Below are 14,114 nucleotides of genomic sequence, written 5' to 3'. Positions count from 1 at the left end.
CCCGCCCCCTCTCTGCCAGCACTGAGAGACAGCTGTGACTGCGAAATGGTACCTGTGGGATAGTAAATAGGAATTGAATACCTCATAATGTTTATATAAAGTATGATGTTGTTTAATTTGAGTACTTGATAACAATGAAACACTACAGCTTCTCTAATATGCAGATTAAAAAGATGTGTCACGGTGGTTAGCACAGGGAGAAAAAAAAACAACAAAAAAACCATCACAGTCAAAAACATGGTCCACTGACATACAGCACAACACAGTCTACACAGGCATGACAAATGAGCAAAAAGTTAAGTCCATTTTCAATACACATGTAACCAGAATGACCCAGCTATGAGCCCGTATCTTTGTCGTTTCAGGGCTGAAACAGAGTAAACTATACAGTGTGTTGTATAAAAAGACATTTTGGCTCACACCATACTGCAATACATAATTAATTCAGTGCATGCCCAGATCCACATATCCGATTTGCTGTATTTTGCTGTTGTCACATAAGTGGCACTACTTTGTAAAAATGTATCCCTACCTGAATATAATGTTGTGTTGAAACCTCATGAAGAGGGCCCATGTTTACTTTGAGCCCTTTCAAAAATAAAAAGGTCAAAGGGTCATCTGGGATCAAAGACTAGTTTCTAATCATTCTTTGTGTTTGTTTTAACCTGCTACTAGTGCCAGATGGTTGGAACAACAACGTTTCAGCAGCAACAAAGCATTTGAGTTTCTGCACTGTGAGCAGCTGAAAATAAGCACAAAGTATGACTTAGAAATAATGTTACACGTCCAAGGTCTTTCTTCTTTCCAGTCAATTTTCAGGTGACTCCTTGAGGACCGGGCCAACCTGAATGTAAAACAAATTGGAACGATCCAGAGAGGTCACTGGATCGATCTGAGCAGTTTCAAGATATGCTACCGATCCACCGAGTGCTCCGGTGCATCCTCCAACCCTGTCCTTTTTATCATCCTCTACTGCAGTAGAGGAGGCAGTTTGTCTGAGTGGACCCCAGTATTCATTTAATATTTTTTATTAACCCGCCTTTACATTAAAACACCACTCTCTCATGTTAGAGAAAGTAGATATGCTAACCCCGTCCCGACACCTGGTAATTCCCCATGTCATTTCCTTCATCAGTGTCTCTATCCGCTCCCGACAGCTGCCTTCCTCATCATTTCCTCATCCTGGACTGAGAGCTCTGTCAGCTTGCGTCCCAGTCTCTCATGAAGGTCCAGGTATTTGGCCACGCACCGGTCCAGGCACACTGACTCCCCCTTCGTCAGCTCTGGCTCCTTGTAATGTGGCGGTACACACTTCCTGTGGCAGGCGTTCGTCATTCTGGGAGAAATGGAAGCCAAGGGTCAGTCAAAATGTCACATGTAAAGATGAATAGGGCTATTAGGCTATTTTACTATGCCTGAGCATCTTAATATGATGTCCCACCAATACTCAAAAGTCATTGTAACAACTATACACTGGTTTCTTTTTTTTTTTTTTTTTTTTTTTTTAAATGTCGAGTGTAACCTTCCTTGACCAAGTACATTGTTTTAACTGTTAAAACCTCAAACTCTTGAGTATTATTCTGGTAACACTGGCACAGAACAATTAATTTCATTATTAGTTTACAGATTATTTCACAGTTTCTTGATTTATCATTGGGCCTATAAATCATCAGAAGACAGAAGTGTCTTAGTCATCAAATGTCTTGTTTTATTGAGCCAACAGTTCAAACCCCAGTTTATTGCACTGGAGGTCATGGGAAATCAGCAGATGTTTGGAATTTCTATTTTAAGAAAGATCTAAATATTTAATAGATTATCAGAGAAACTGCCAATGAAATTTCTGTGGATTTGGTGTTCAATATGCCTTGATTTGAACCCATTAACTCCTGTGTCTATGGGATTCAAACACCACTAGGTGTTGCCAAAGTCACATAATGAGGCTTTAAGTTTGACTGCATGATTTTACTTTGTTTTTGTTTTTTTTTATAGGGATATTACTCTGTGATAAACAGAAATTACAGAAGTTGTCTTCAATTATCTTCTCCACAAAAAAATACATCTAATTTCCTGAGACTGTTTCATAAATATTGTTTACAAGTAGCAGTGACATCCAAAACAAATATTGTCACATTGATGGTAGGGATACTGAGTCAATCTTGTCTTTGTCAAGAGATCCTTTTTCACTGCAGATATGTGTCATGATAGGAAAAGCACTGGTGTTATTAATAATGTCAACAATGGCTCTGTTCCATTTCGGTGTCCCACTAAGTCACGACAGTGTGCCAGTCTGCACAACTGCAGGACCCTGAGACTGAAGAAGCTAAATGGCCATCATTAATTTAATTATTTACACCTGAGCTTTTGCTACTGTGACATGTCACCCGACCCTAGATGACCTAACTGGAATATAGTCATTAAGAAACACCTGTGTTTGTCAAGTCAAGACATCCCTCGCTTTCACTGTCATCCTAGCCAAAGGTTTGCTTTCTTTTCTGAAAGCAGTTCCATCAACAGTCAAACTGCAAAATGGAGATATTGTTCACAGGTATCAATGTGAGTGCTTGTTATTTACTGTACCACTGCAGTTGGATGCAGGTAATAATATTACAGAGAGGACACCTCTTCAATCTTTCCCTTTCACCATTATTCTAAATGATAGTTATCACAGAGCGTTGTCAAGCCCTACATGTAGGCTGTCCGCAGGTTGCAGATATGTTTAGACCTTGATAAGTTCATGCTCGTCTAGGCAATAATTGCTTAAAATGTGTTATTGTTTTGGGATCAGTGTCAAAGTTACACTTGATATTTTTGAAATATTTGATCATGTGGATGATTCAGTTGTTGGCTGCAAGCACATACTGTATGTGAGCACTTTATTTAATTCAGCATTAATAAGCTGTTACTGCTGGCCCACTTTCAACAGATTTATTTCATGGGGAGGAAACAGACCCTCCTGCTGTTGAGTAATGGAAAAACAAATATGTATTTAACCATAAGGCCAAAATATAGCCCACATACTTTTACAATTCTCAATTCTGCTATCGGTTAAAATTACAATGTGCAATCCAAATATTATTCAAAATCAAATTAATCTAAATTATTTCCAGACTTCACATTGTTTATCTAGTGATAGGCAGTCTTATTTTTAAAATACCTTGTGCATGATCACATCCACGTTTTGCATAGCTCTGGAGAAAATCTTGTACAGCTGCACTTAGCTCCTACAATTCAATGTGCAGCATCGAAGAGGCATTTACAGCTACGCCTGTACTCAGCTAAGCTTTGTAAGACCCCTTCTCACCACATCACGTGTAATCTGATGAAGACTGTTAATGAAGACCATGAGCCAGCGTGCTGCTGCCTGAGAGGAGGCGTAAATAAGAAAACAGCTAACTGAGCGGTTAGCTGCTCTTGGCTTTACCGGTTGTACATGTCAGCCATCATCTCCACTTCCAGCTCCGCCGCCAGCTGCTGTGCCTTCATGGGATCCATGTCTGCGCTTCCCTGCTGCTCACCTCACACCCGGCTTTTACCACACACTCTCCGTCCCGGTGACCCTCTCCAGCGGACAGCCCACAAGAAACCTGCCCGCTGCTTCTTCTGTAACCTTCAGATCTGCAAGAAAACACGTGTGTACGGTTTCCTCTCCTACTTCCGGTGTCAATAAAGTTGGATTCAGACAGGCGGGGAGAAACAGTGCGCCCTCTGGTGCACATGGTGAGGACGCAATCTTGGTGCTGGTGTCAGGGAAACTCAACACTGGCATGAAAAGACAGACTGTTTTGTTTTGTTTTGTTTTTTTTTTAATAAACCATAATTATGTAATTTACATAAAACTGCGCTTTACAAATACAGGCTCAAAAAAAGGTTTTTTTTCTACAGTAGTTTGTTACTTATAGAGAGACACTGCCACTGAAGTGTTTTACCTTAATCAAATTTCACTCAGAAGGTAAAATGAATAAAATTATTGACAAACAGTAATAGTGTAAACGACATTAATACTTTTTTGTATGAATGCTTAAGCATATTAATGAAAATTAAACAACCATTTCAAGTTTGTATACTGAACTAAATGAAGCTATAAACATATCTTTTTTAAATGTATAAAGCTTATAATTGCCAGATAATGACCAATGATGAAAAACAACAAAAAAAGGATGTACAAATCTATGATACATAGCTTCACATCTGTGAACATAAATAAAACCAGAACAGAGAGAACAATAGATCTGACACACCAAAGTGCTGAACTAGTCACACAACAAATTATAAAACTACGCATTTATACAAGAGTTACTCTGCCTCATCTCCAGTCACATCAATCTCGTTCACATCTTCCTCCTCTTCTTCATCTGGAGTTATCTCCATGTTGTTGAGTCCATCGTCACACTCTCTGGTTTGAGGCACTTTGAGTGGGGAGTAAAGCAGAACATCCACCTCCACTTCCTCCTCCTCCTCCTCTTTATCTTCATCCCAGCCTGAGGTCCTGAGGATCCCACCAGCATCTGACAGAGGTGTCTGTGGGTGGGAGTTGTGCTCTGACAGCAGTTTGATTTCCTGAGGTTGGTGAGTGTCACTGTGAGACAAGCCCTCGTCAGTGATGGCAATCTGCTGTGTTGTATTTGACTCCCCTGCATCACAGGTTGTTCCTGCTTTAAAAAAAATAAATAAATAAATAAAAAATAAAAATCATAAAGGAGAGTCCAGAGTGACAAGGACGCAGTTACTTTCCACACCTGCCTTACAAACGCTAAGTACAGTGAATTCACCCAAGGATTATACCTAAGTATAATTGAGGTACATGTACTTCACTTGACATTTTCCATTTTATGCTACTTTATACTTCTAGTCCACTACATTACAGCAGGAGATATGTCACTACATGTATTAGACAACCTGATTTATCATTATCACATCCTGCATTCTGCCGAGTGTCAGCTGTTCTCAGCCCTTTCATCTGTTTGCGTCTCTCCTACTCTCTGTGCTCACATATACAGTATTTTAATACAGCAAAACTTCTAATAAAGCTGTTCTCATATACATGATGTTGTGTTTGTCAGACAATGGAATGGAAGTTTAAAATAGTGACTAAAACACAACCTATTGTGTTTGCTATTCTTTTATGTCTGACAAAATCACCAAACACAAATTGAAAACAAAGCTTGTGATGTGATTTCAGTTATATTTACTCTCTCACAGAGAAAGTCAGAAGCCACAGAATCTCTCTTATTTTGTCCGTCACACAGCATACAGCCTCCATCTGGGTTAGAAACTGCTGCTCCCACTCACTGAACAGAGCAGACAAGAGAGGGCATTCCTGGTGACTCTCTTCTAAGTTTGTCAAAAAAAGGTCTAAATCTAGGGACAAACATGGCAGGTTGGCAACACTGCAGACTGTAACACCCCCCCCCCCCCCACCCAAATGATAGAGATGCATTATCATGCATCTCTATCACTCAATCAGTTATGTACATTTGCTATTATAGGGCTGGCCCCACTGTTGGGACCAAAAGAGGCTTCAAAGTCTACCAATAATCAAACATGACTACAAGAACAAACACCTTACCTTCATCAGGATTCGTCAGTGGCTGCTCCCTCTCAGCTGCTAACTTGGCCACCTCTTCTTCCAAGACATCAAAGGAAAACACGGGAGGGGCTTCACTAAACAAACTGGTGTCCATGCCTGTAGAGTTGCCTGTGTCATCGCGCTGTGATTTGTTATTCTCATCTGTTAATTCTTTGGAAATTTGATTGTGATTTTTATCAACTGTGACACTAATGATGACCTGAGATTCATCACTCCCACCCCCATCTTGAGGCTGAGTAATATCTATGTCCATCTTTATCTCCTTAGTTGACTCTTTACACGTGCCGTCTCTGCTAGCCATCCCTTCATTTTCTGCATCTCTTACAGTTTCATTTGTTTCCTGGCTTTCTTTTGACTTCCTAATTTTTGAGTGTTGCCTTTTAATAAGATTTTTAAACTCCTTCAGAGTGACCATCTGTGGCCGTTTGGGCGTCCCAGGTTTTCTTATGTCTGGGATAATCTCAATGTCTGCATCAGGCTTGCCATTGCTCTCAATGCCCGCGGTCTTCTTCAATGGAATTACCCCCACTTCTGTACTTCTGTTTATCCTCCTTTTTTTGCCCCTTGGCTTTGTTTTGTCCCCATTTTCCAAATCTGCCTTTGGCAAATTGTTGTCCATTTTCTGCTGACTTTCTTCATTGCGGTTCTTTTTTTCAACAACAACAAGATTGTTGTTCAGATAGGTAAACTCTTGAAGTTGTATTTTTGGTGGTCTTCCACGTTTCCGGCTTGTGACTCTTTGTTTATTCACTATCTTATCTCTGTGGGCCATGGTTATTGGAAATAAAGTATCTGGGCTGGTGTCACTTGACTCTTGAGCTTTTTTCAAAAAACCCCTGGTTCTGATCCGAGTAAGGTCAGTATTCACCCCAGGCCCTGTGACAGGTGTCAGTTGATTCGGTTTCCCTGCAAGTTTGGATGCAATGTTCAAAGAGTTGGTGGCCATTTCTGTGTTCTTCGCCAGCACATTATTGCTTGACAAACTAACTTGACAAACACTCAAGTTGATTTGACTCTTTGTTCCATCACTGACTTTCACATGTTTGTGTGCCAAGAGAGAACCAGCAGCATCTTGCAGATGACTGGTGCACTTTTTCTTCTTCCTTTTAGGTGCTATTGCATCCCTTGTAGTGTCACCTTCTTTCATCCTCCTCTGGTCAGATTTCCATTCTGCAGCATTTTGTTCACAAGCAGACACTGCTTCTCTCTTTTCTATCTCTTTCACAGTACAAGACTCTGCCCAGGTTCCCCCATTCTGTGGATTCAGCTTCAGATTTTCCTGCTGTTGCTTTGACCAACAACTGCAGTTTGTATCCTGTGGCGAAGACACACTTTTATTGTCTCTTTGAGTGATGGCACTGAGAGGAAACTGTAGTGATCCAGGGTCTTCTGTGAGCCAAGGTCGCTTATGTAGAGATGGCTGAATTTTAACACCAATGTTCAGTGGGTTGTTGAGGGCAGGCTGATGCTTTGTTGATGAGGTAGATGGCTCTAATGGAGACAGACAACGAGGAAGCTGCAAATCATCCATGGAAGGTAAACAGAGGGAATGTATGGACTGTGTCTCATTGTTTAGGGGTAAAAGCTCAAGTATGTGCTGATCGTCTTGTGGAGTGGGTTCCTGGAACACTGCGTAATGTAGTTTCTGCCCAGCAGAGAGGAAAGCTGAGGGCATAACTGATCTTGTAGGTGGTTCAGGATGTAGACATTCTTGACTTTTGGACAGTGGCGTGCTCTGATGGCTCATTCCATCTCTCTGCCACATGGATCTGACAGATGAGTGATTCTGCGGAGAGCCCCCCTCCTGTTGTTGGATTACCGCATCATCCAGAAGTACAGATGAAAGGGTTGAGCAGCTGGGCTGGTTCTGAGCTGTGAAACAACAGTGGATACCTGTACAACGGGTGGGAAGACCGCCATCAATCCATCTTGAATTAACAAAGCCGAGGTGGTTAGTGTTAGAGTGGGGGTTTTGGATAAAGGGAGGCTGACAGTGTGGGAATCTAGATTGTGGACTGAGACTGAAATCAGGTTCAACCAAGTCTGCTGGTGTGATAAAATGAGAAGTGCTCATAGAGTGGAGGATTGAGGGGCATGAAACAGAAAGAAAAAACATAAAAGATAAAGTCTGAGTTCTTTGTTTGCTTTAGTAGCTGCTGCCATCACTTTAGCAGAATGTATACAGGACAATTGAAGAGTCTGAGATATTTTAACAATGTGGCTCTGCTTAAGATAGAGATGTCAAAATTAGAGCCGCAATAATTAATTAGTTGTTCATTCTGATACTCAGTTGTAAGGAATTGTGCTTTTCTTTGTCTCACGTGGTAGTATATTGACTGTCTTTTGGTTTTACTCTGCTGCTTGGGCAAAACAAGTTATTTGATGTTATGTTTTGGTGAGCAATGAACTGAACATGTCATCTGTTTGCAATTAATAACCGGAACATGCACATTGTTCAATCTGGTGAGAGTTAATGACGCTCACTCACCAGAAGGTGGCGGCAGTGAACCAAAAAGCTGTTTGCAGAAGAAGAATTGTGTTTTAGTTCTACAGCGGCACACAAGGGTTTCAGCACCGGGCATAAGTCCGGTGATAGCAAATACAAACAGCACAGCCATTTGTATTGGCCCATAATAATATTTCATTAGTGTACTGATGGAATTGAAATTAAAAAAAAAAAAAAAGGACAGTAAAACAAGTGGTAATATTTGGTAATGCCTATATAAGTGAGTAACCCAGAGTAAACTTGACAAGCTACAGAGAATGTGGAAACATCATCTTCCGTGATTAAGTGAGTAAAAAGTTAAAACAGCTTGTAATTATTATAATATTGCTTGGCAAGAGGCAATATTAGAGAGAAAAACGCATATGTTCTTCAGGGAAAAAATATAAAGATCAAAGAGATGATAACTAACATTGACCATAAATTTAATACCTTTATAGTATGGTTCAGCAAACCTTATTTGTTAAGTGGAAAAAGTGAAACATCTCTCTAAAGCAAACTAATACATCGACATACCTGTGCTTGTTGATGACTTGTAACTTTGTGTCTCCAAATCCTGGTAAAACACACACCCTGCTGCACTGACTGCAGTGTGCATCTGACTGTGCCCTGTGTCATTCTGTTGACCTGGGATCTGGGAAACGGTCGGTACTCCATCCTGGCTCGGTTGAAGGTAATGAGACTTCTTGCTGTCCCTCTCCAAATTGGGCAGGATGTTGAGGCCCATCATGATGTCCTCCAGCAGCTTCTCTATCTGCTCATCAGACTCCTCTACAGAGCCCTGTAGCTGGAGGAATGGGGCTACCTCAAAGCCATTGTTTTGGTTTGGGGTGAAGCAGTCACTCGACAGTGTCTGGGAGTCAGAGGAGGTGTTGGGTTGGGGTGGTGATATTAGGAGGCTGGTGGTTGTGGGTTGAAGAATATGGCAGTCCGGTCTCTGTATCAGGCCTGGCTGGGCAGTGGAGGAAGGAGGCGGAACATTTGAAGGATCTTTGTCTGGCCTTTTGTGGCTGGAGCCATCCTACAGACAGGTGAACAAGAGGTGAGCAAGGCACATGTCTGCTGTTAAGTTCAATATGAAAATAAGATTCTACTCAGATCAGAAGGGTTAAATACAAAATGTGGTCATTTGCAAAAATAAAAATAAATCACTCAAGTTAAAGCATTTAACACAACACATTGTCACATAGATAGACAGAAAAATTAAAAATAAATTTTTTATATATATATATATATATATACACATACATACACACACATACACACACACACATATATAATACAACATCAACACTAGTGTACTTAACATCATAATTAGAGCTCTAACCTATAACATAGATATTTCTTATTTATGTGAATTTCTTTTAACATTGGAGATATCTGTGTAACTGACCGACCATATTCTATTGTCATTCTATTTGACAAGTAAGTAATGGTACAGGTTCCTAAGAATAATCAGCATCTAGGTTGGAGTCTGGAACATTTGATGAAACATGAACACATGAATCACACTGCTCTTCATTCTTCACAACAACCCAGCTTTCCCAAGAACCTGCATCACTCCGCCAGGACTTCCTCAAGGTAGCGTCTGGCGATTTTGAATCACAGTATGTTGCATAAAGAATTGGCAATTTCACAAAAAAAGATCACACAAAATGATGGAGAACAACTTTAACGCCTGAGAAGTTAACACATTAGCAAATTAGCAGCATGTATCAGCAATAAAAGAGGCCTGACAATCAGCACTTTGATGCAATAGTTTTCAAATATCAGTTCCTGCCTAAATCATTAAGGTGGAAAATACGAGCGTTTCTCATACACTGATTTATTTGTGCTGGCCCACCCATTACCCACATATTGATTTTCTTTTTTTTTTTTTTTTCCCTTCACTATTTGAAATGGATAAAATCTTATTTTACTTTAGCGTACACAGTGGATTGATTGACGCAGCCCCTAATACTGAAGTATAGTTTCAAAGACTCAAAAGGGCACGTCCTGAGGAGGCGCAAAGACAGTCGGGACCGGAGGTACTGGCAAAACAGAGCACATACAAGCAAGCACACGTGGGAAAGCTGAACAATCCGACCAGTGTGATTCGGTATAATTTGTTCAGAATATGTCCAGGCTTCAGTGCTGCTGTGGCAGCAAGAGACGGTCAGGAAGGGAAAGTTGTAGCTAATGAGAGAGATGCAGAAGAGGAAGACGAGGACAGCAGCCAGTATGCTGCCCAAAGGTCAACTGCCACCACAAATAGCATCTTATCCTGTGGGAAACACTGCAATACTATACTTGTGATTAGCATGGAAGCTGCTATGATCCAGTTTTGTGGCATTGTGCATTTGGAAAGGAGATCTAGTTATATACTTATTTCAAAGTTAAAGTTATATAGTTGTTTATCATACAAGGCCTACCCTTTATATAAACAACTGCTGTCTATTTAACCAACATGTTTCAAAGTAAAAACTATTAAAAAAAAAAAAAAAAAAAAAAAAAAAAAGACCTACTCTTGTTTTTCTGCCCCTGCACTGCCACGCACCACCAAGAGTGAAGCGAGTGACAAGTGTGTCTTTGTGTGTAAATTCCCCGTCACACTAATCTACCTGTTTCAGCGAGGCAAGAACTGACAAGGTCTCTTCCGTGTCTTGCATGTTCACCACCTCCCACAGTTCTCCTTTAGTCCTCCTCCTCAGCTTCACCTGCACAGAAGGAAGAAAATACAGTGATGAAGCGAACACACAGAGGAGGCTTCCCACACATCTGTTTCGACAGTCTGAGGACATCACAAACACATCGCAGCTGAGTCATGACAATTCTGCCATGAATCTAAATGTTCATGTTCTTGCTTTTCTTTGTTCATGAAACGTAGAACTGACGAGCCATTTTTACTGTCGTGACTGCACTTGAGGGGAAATGGAGATAAGATTCAAACTTTCCATATATGTATAGTGTGTGTGTCTATATATGGTCACAATGTTATACCATATAAAATTAATTATAGATATTTTTCATATATCTACATATACACATTTTACTATGGGTATATGGGTACATATATGTTATAAACGTATCCTCATATATTCAGAGGATGTATATATGTGATAATAATATATCTCCTCACAGGTGACATATATGGCAACATCACTCTTGGTATAAGGACATAGAAGTCATATATTACATTTCTGTATGGAGCAGGATATCACAACCAAACAAAATGATCTCTCATCAATCAACAGCCACTGCTTGCACTAAATATCATTCCTAGTCCGTTAGGATCATAAAAATTTGTCAACGTCACTTTGGACTCACTTGTCTATTGAAGTGTAATTTATCATAATCAGAGAAACTCTCACCTAATATAGCTTCATAGTTTATGTACACACCTAACTATGAAAGTGAATTCATTCCAAATGTACCACTTCTTCTTACCTTGATAGAAATCTGTGTGGTCTCCATCATCTGCTGCAGCTGCTTCATCCTGGCCAGGCTCTTCATCCCTACTTGCCTCTCCTCTGTAGACTTTCCTCTTTCTTCTCCTGGCATCTCATCGCTGTTAGCCTGGCTTGGCCGTCCCCTATCCCCTCTGCCGTCAGCCATCTTGCCACTCCTTTTTCTACTCTCCAGTTCTGTCCTTTCCTCGGCAGCCAAAGCCTGTATGCTGCCACCAAGCTCAGGGGACTGCTGGTAGGTGCTGTCTTCCTGAGGCCTTGAGGACCCTGAGTCATCATTAAGAGAAATGGGTGGGGTCAACGTGTCACTGGAGAAAACTCGAGTTGACGTGGGGTTTTTTAAACTGCCAGAGGATTGGTTTAACATAGACTCTCCATTGCTCGATGCTCCAGTGGGCATGGTGGGAATCACTGGGCAAAAAGTGGAGCAACATTGTTTATCAAGTGCGATGCTTTGGGGTTGCAACATGGCAGTAAAATCTAAACTTTGAGCTACAGAGGGTGCAGACTCCGGGGCTGGAGGTGTAGCTTGGCTGGAGAGAGAGACAGAACTGCCCACTGACTTTACACCAGCTTTGACAGTCTGTGTTCCTGTTGATATACAACTTCTCTTTTCAGCTGGAGAGGCTGTATCCATTCTTCCAGCCACCTCAGCCTGAACTTGTGCATCCTGCATTTTCCTGCTTTCATTCCTCCCTCTGCTTTCTTCTGCATGAAAGCCATTCTCTCTGCAACTCCGCCGACTCCTCTCCTGAAGTTCTGCTTCCTTCATCCCGCCGTCTTCCTGTCCCTCTACAAGGTTTGCGATCCCAAACTGGCGGGCTACAGCCAGCACGTCATTTTGCTCTGTACCTCCTTTTACCTCCAGCTCCCCAGAATACAGCAGGCCGACTAGCTTCAGCAGGGTCTGGGCCTTAACAGTCTGGAGCTGGAGCTGATACTTCTGGCCAGATGGAGGAGATGGGGAGGCTGACAGCTTCTGAGACAGGTATGGGCTGAGAGCTGCGAGGACACATCTGTGGGTAGGCACTGAGATACCTTACCAAAAAGGAGTAGATGAGAGAGAAGTTTAGTTTTGCTTCCCTTTCCTTTAAGTATGCTACATCAGGTTTCAGTTGTGATAAGCTACACCCTTACCCTCAGTTTGCAACAGGGTATCACAGAACTGGGCGCTGTTTTGTTGTCTCTGCAGCTCTGCAAGAAGCCGAGTCTCATAACCTGGCCACGAGTACCTCCGCATGTCCACATGAGCACTTGGAGAGAGGACAGACAAGAGGACAGACCTGGAGGAAGGACTATGGTATACACAGTATTGTTGGTAGTGTGGTACATCCACTCAGAAGCTTTAGATTCTGATTTGGTTTTAGTATTTACTATTTATCAATATTCTCATTTGAATTTTTTTTGTGTGTGTTTAATATTTTTATCTTGTCTCATTTGCGTTATTGAGCAATTTGTAAAGCACTCTGAACTTACTATTACCAACAAATAAATGACCCTACTGGGGCACTGTCATTGCCTTGTATAATGAGACAGTTTCCACTTAATCACCAGTATGAACAATGAATTTGCCAAGAGAGAAAAACAGTTGTAGTTCTTTACCCGATTTGAAGGAACTGTTTCCTTAAAAAACCTAAAACAAAAGGCGTGTTTTGCAAAAAAAAAAAAAACACCACAGCCCAGGATGAACCCAGCAGCTCGGCTCGGCCTTCACGCTGGACCGATAGCAGGCGGCAGCTAAGAAGCACATGGGAGCTGCGCCCACGCAACGTTCACGTTAGTGAGCTCCGTGTTAAATATCCGACATATTTGGGCTTTTTTTTCCTATGCAAGTTCAATGTCACGACCGGGTGTATTACAGAACACTCTTCGACGAGTTTCAACAACCAAACCTCATCAACTGCTGTAGAAAATGCTTTCAATAAAACTCAAGTGCCGAGAGCTGGATAATGTTCTGACTCCACACGCCGCCATCTTGCTTGAACCCTCTGCCTGACATTTAACTTTTGACGGTAAAGTTAAATATTTACTTCTAATTATTCCATTTTCTGTTAGCATTAGCCTACCTCTTTTAGCCACAGGATACAGTTTCACAAAAGATTTTTCTCAGTTATGTTGACGATCACAGTGTTGCTTGATTTAGCATCATGTAGCCAAAGGGGCTAACAGTAGCTTGCTACATCATTAGCTGAAAAAAAATGGGGAAAACCCTGTTCGACAATTTAAATAAAAACACACTGATCACCTCATTCATCACAAATAATAGTTTTAAGTAGCCCATTAGAACGAAGGTTTAATTAACCCAATTTGACCGGTCAAGCTGCAATTCAAAGTAAGGACGTTAGTTAACTCTGCAGTAAACTTCACACACAGCAACTAAAATGTTGTAGCTGCAAAATTACACTTACCAGTACTTTTCTCTTGCGCAAGTCCAGGTGTTTTTGGACAATTTAACTTCAAACAATGACCGTAAATCTCTTAATTGAAGTCACAGGACCATTCGATGTTTAGCATGTCTCCCCCTGCTGTCTCATCTGAGTAACGGCGACACCCACTGACCGGCCCCCGTCGATGAGGA

General features: G+C 41.3%; 2 protein-coding genes across 11 annotated transcripts; both read right to left on the bottom strand.

The window, feature by feature from the left end:
• Positions 1–90: 90 nt before the first annotated feature.
• On the bottom strand, positions 91–3,632 carry timm10 (translocase of inner mitochondrial membrane 10 homolog (yeast)). The gene is made up of 2 exons (XM_071505149.1): positions 3,422–3,632; positions 91–1,336 (listed from the first exon to the last, which is right to left on the bottom strand). Exons 1-2 carry the CDS (start codon positions 3,490–3,492, stop codon positions 1,141–1,143), a joined length of 267 nt encoding a protein of 88 aa, XP_071361250.1. The 5' UTR covers positions 3,493–3,632; the 3' UTR covers positions 91–1,140.
• A 166-nt stretch (positions 3,633–3,798) lies between these two features.
• On the bottom strand, positions 3,799–14,103 carry LOC139636794 (BTB/POZ domain-containing protein 18-like). Of its 10 annotated transcripts, XR_011694465.1 has the most exons (8): positions 13,945–14,102; positions 12,674–12,789; positions 11,517–12,574; positions 10,691–10,786; positions 8,607–9,111; positions 5,567–7,480; positions 5,198–5,288; positions 4,535–4,652 (listed from the first exon to the last, which is right to left on the bottom strand). XR_011694465.1 is itself a non-coding variant. In XM_071505129.1 (7 exons), exons 2-7 carry the CDS (start codon positions 12,774–12,776, stop codon positions 4,294–4,296), a joined length of 4,014 nt encoding a protein of 1,337 aa, XP_071361230.1. In that variant the 5' UTR covers positions 12,777–12,789; positions 13,945–14,103; the 3' UTR covers positions 3,799–4,293. The 10 variants fall into 10 exon arrangements, 9 of the variants coding, with proteins under 9 accessions (XP_071361230.1, XP_071361223.1, XP_071361229.1 ...); XM_071505129.1 differs by lacking the exon at positions 5,198–5,288 and having other exon boundaries at positions 3,799–4,652; positions 5,567–7,459; positions 13,945–14,103; XM_071505122.1 differs by lacking the exon at positions 5,198–5,288 and having other exon boundaries at positions 3,799–4,652.
• Positions 14,104–14,114: the final 11 nt, after the last annotated feature.

The sequence above is a fragment of the Trachinotus anak genome, unplaced genomic scaffold (assembly GCF_046630095.1).
Source record: "Trachinotus anak isolate AG129_WGS33_773 ecotype Australia unplaced genomic scaffold, CSIRO_AGI_Tana_v1 ptg000019l, whole genome shotgun sequence".
Taxonomy (NCBI): domain Eukaryota; kingdom Metazoa; phylum Chordata; class Actinopteri; order Carangiformes; family Carangidae; genus Trachinotus; species Trachinotus anak.
This window is presented reverse-complemented; position numbering and strand designations above follow the sequence as displayed.

Bases quoted from the DNA above. Each gene is read 5' to 3' on its own strand.
- LOC139636794 (XM_071505122.1), bottom strand. From the start codon at position 12,776: ATGCGGAGGTACTCGTGGCCAGGTTATGAGACTCGGCTTCTTGCAGAG. The intron at 10,787-11,516 runs GTAAGAAGAAGT...CCTTCTGTGCAG, and splicing joins CCACACAGATTTCTATCAAG to GTGAAGCTGAGGAGGAGGAC. The intron at 9,112-10,690 runs GTAGATTAGTGT...ACCTGTCTGTAG, and splicing joins TTCTTGCCTCGCTGAAACAG to GATGGCTCCAGCCACAAAAG.
- timm10 (XM_071505149.1), bottom strand. From the start codon at position 3,492: ATGGATCCCATGAAGGCACAGCAGCTGGCGGCGGAGCTGGAAGTGGAG. The intron at 1,337-3,421 runs GTAAAGCCAAGA...CATTTCTCCCAG, and splicing joins ATGGCTGACATGTACAACCG to AATGACGAACGCCTGCCACA.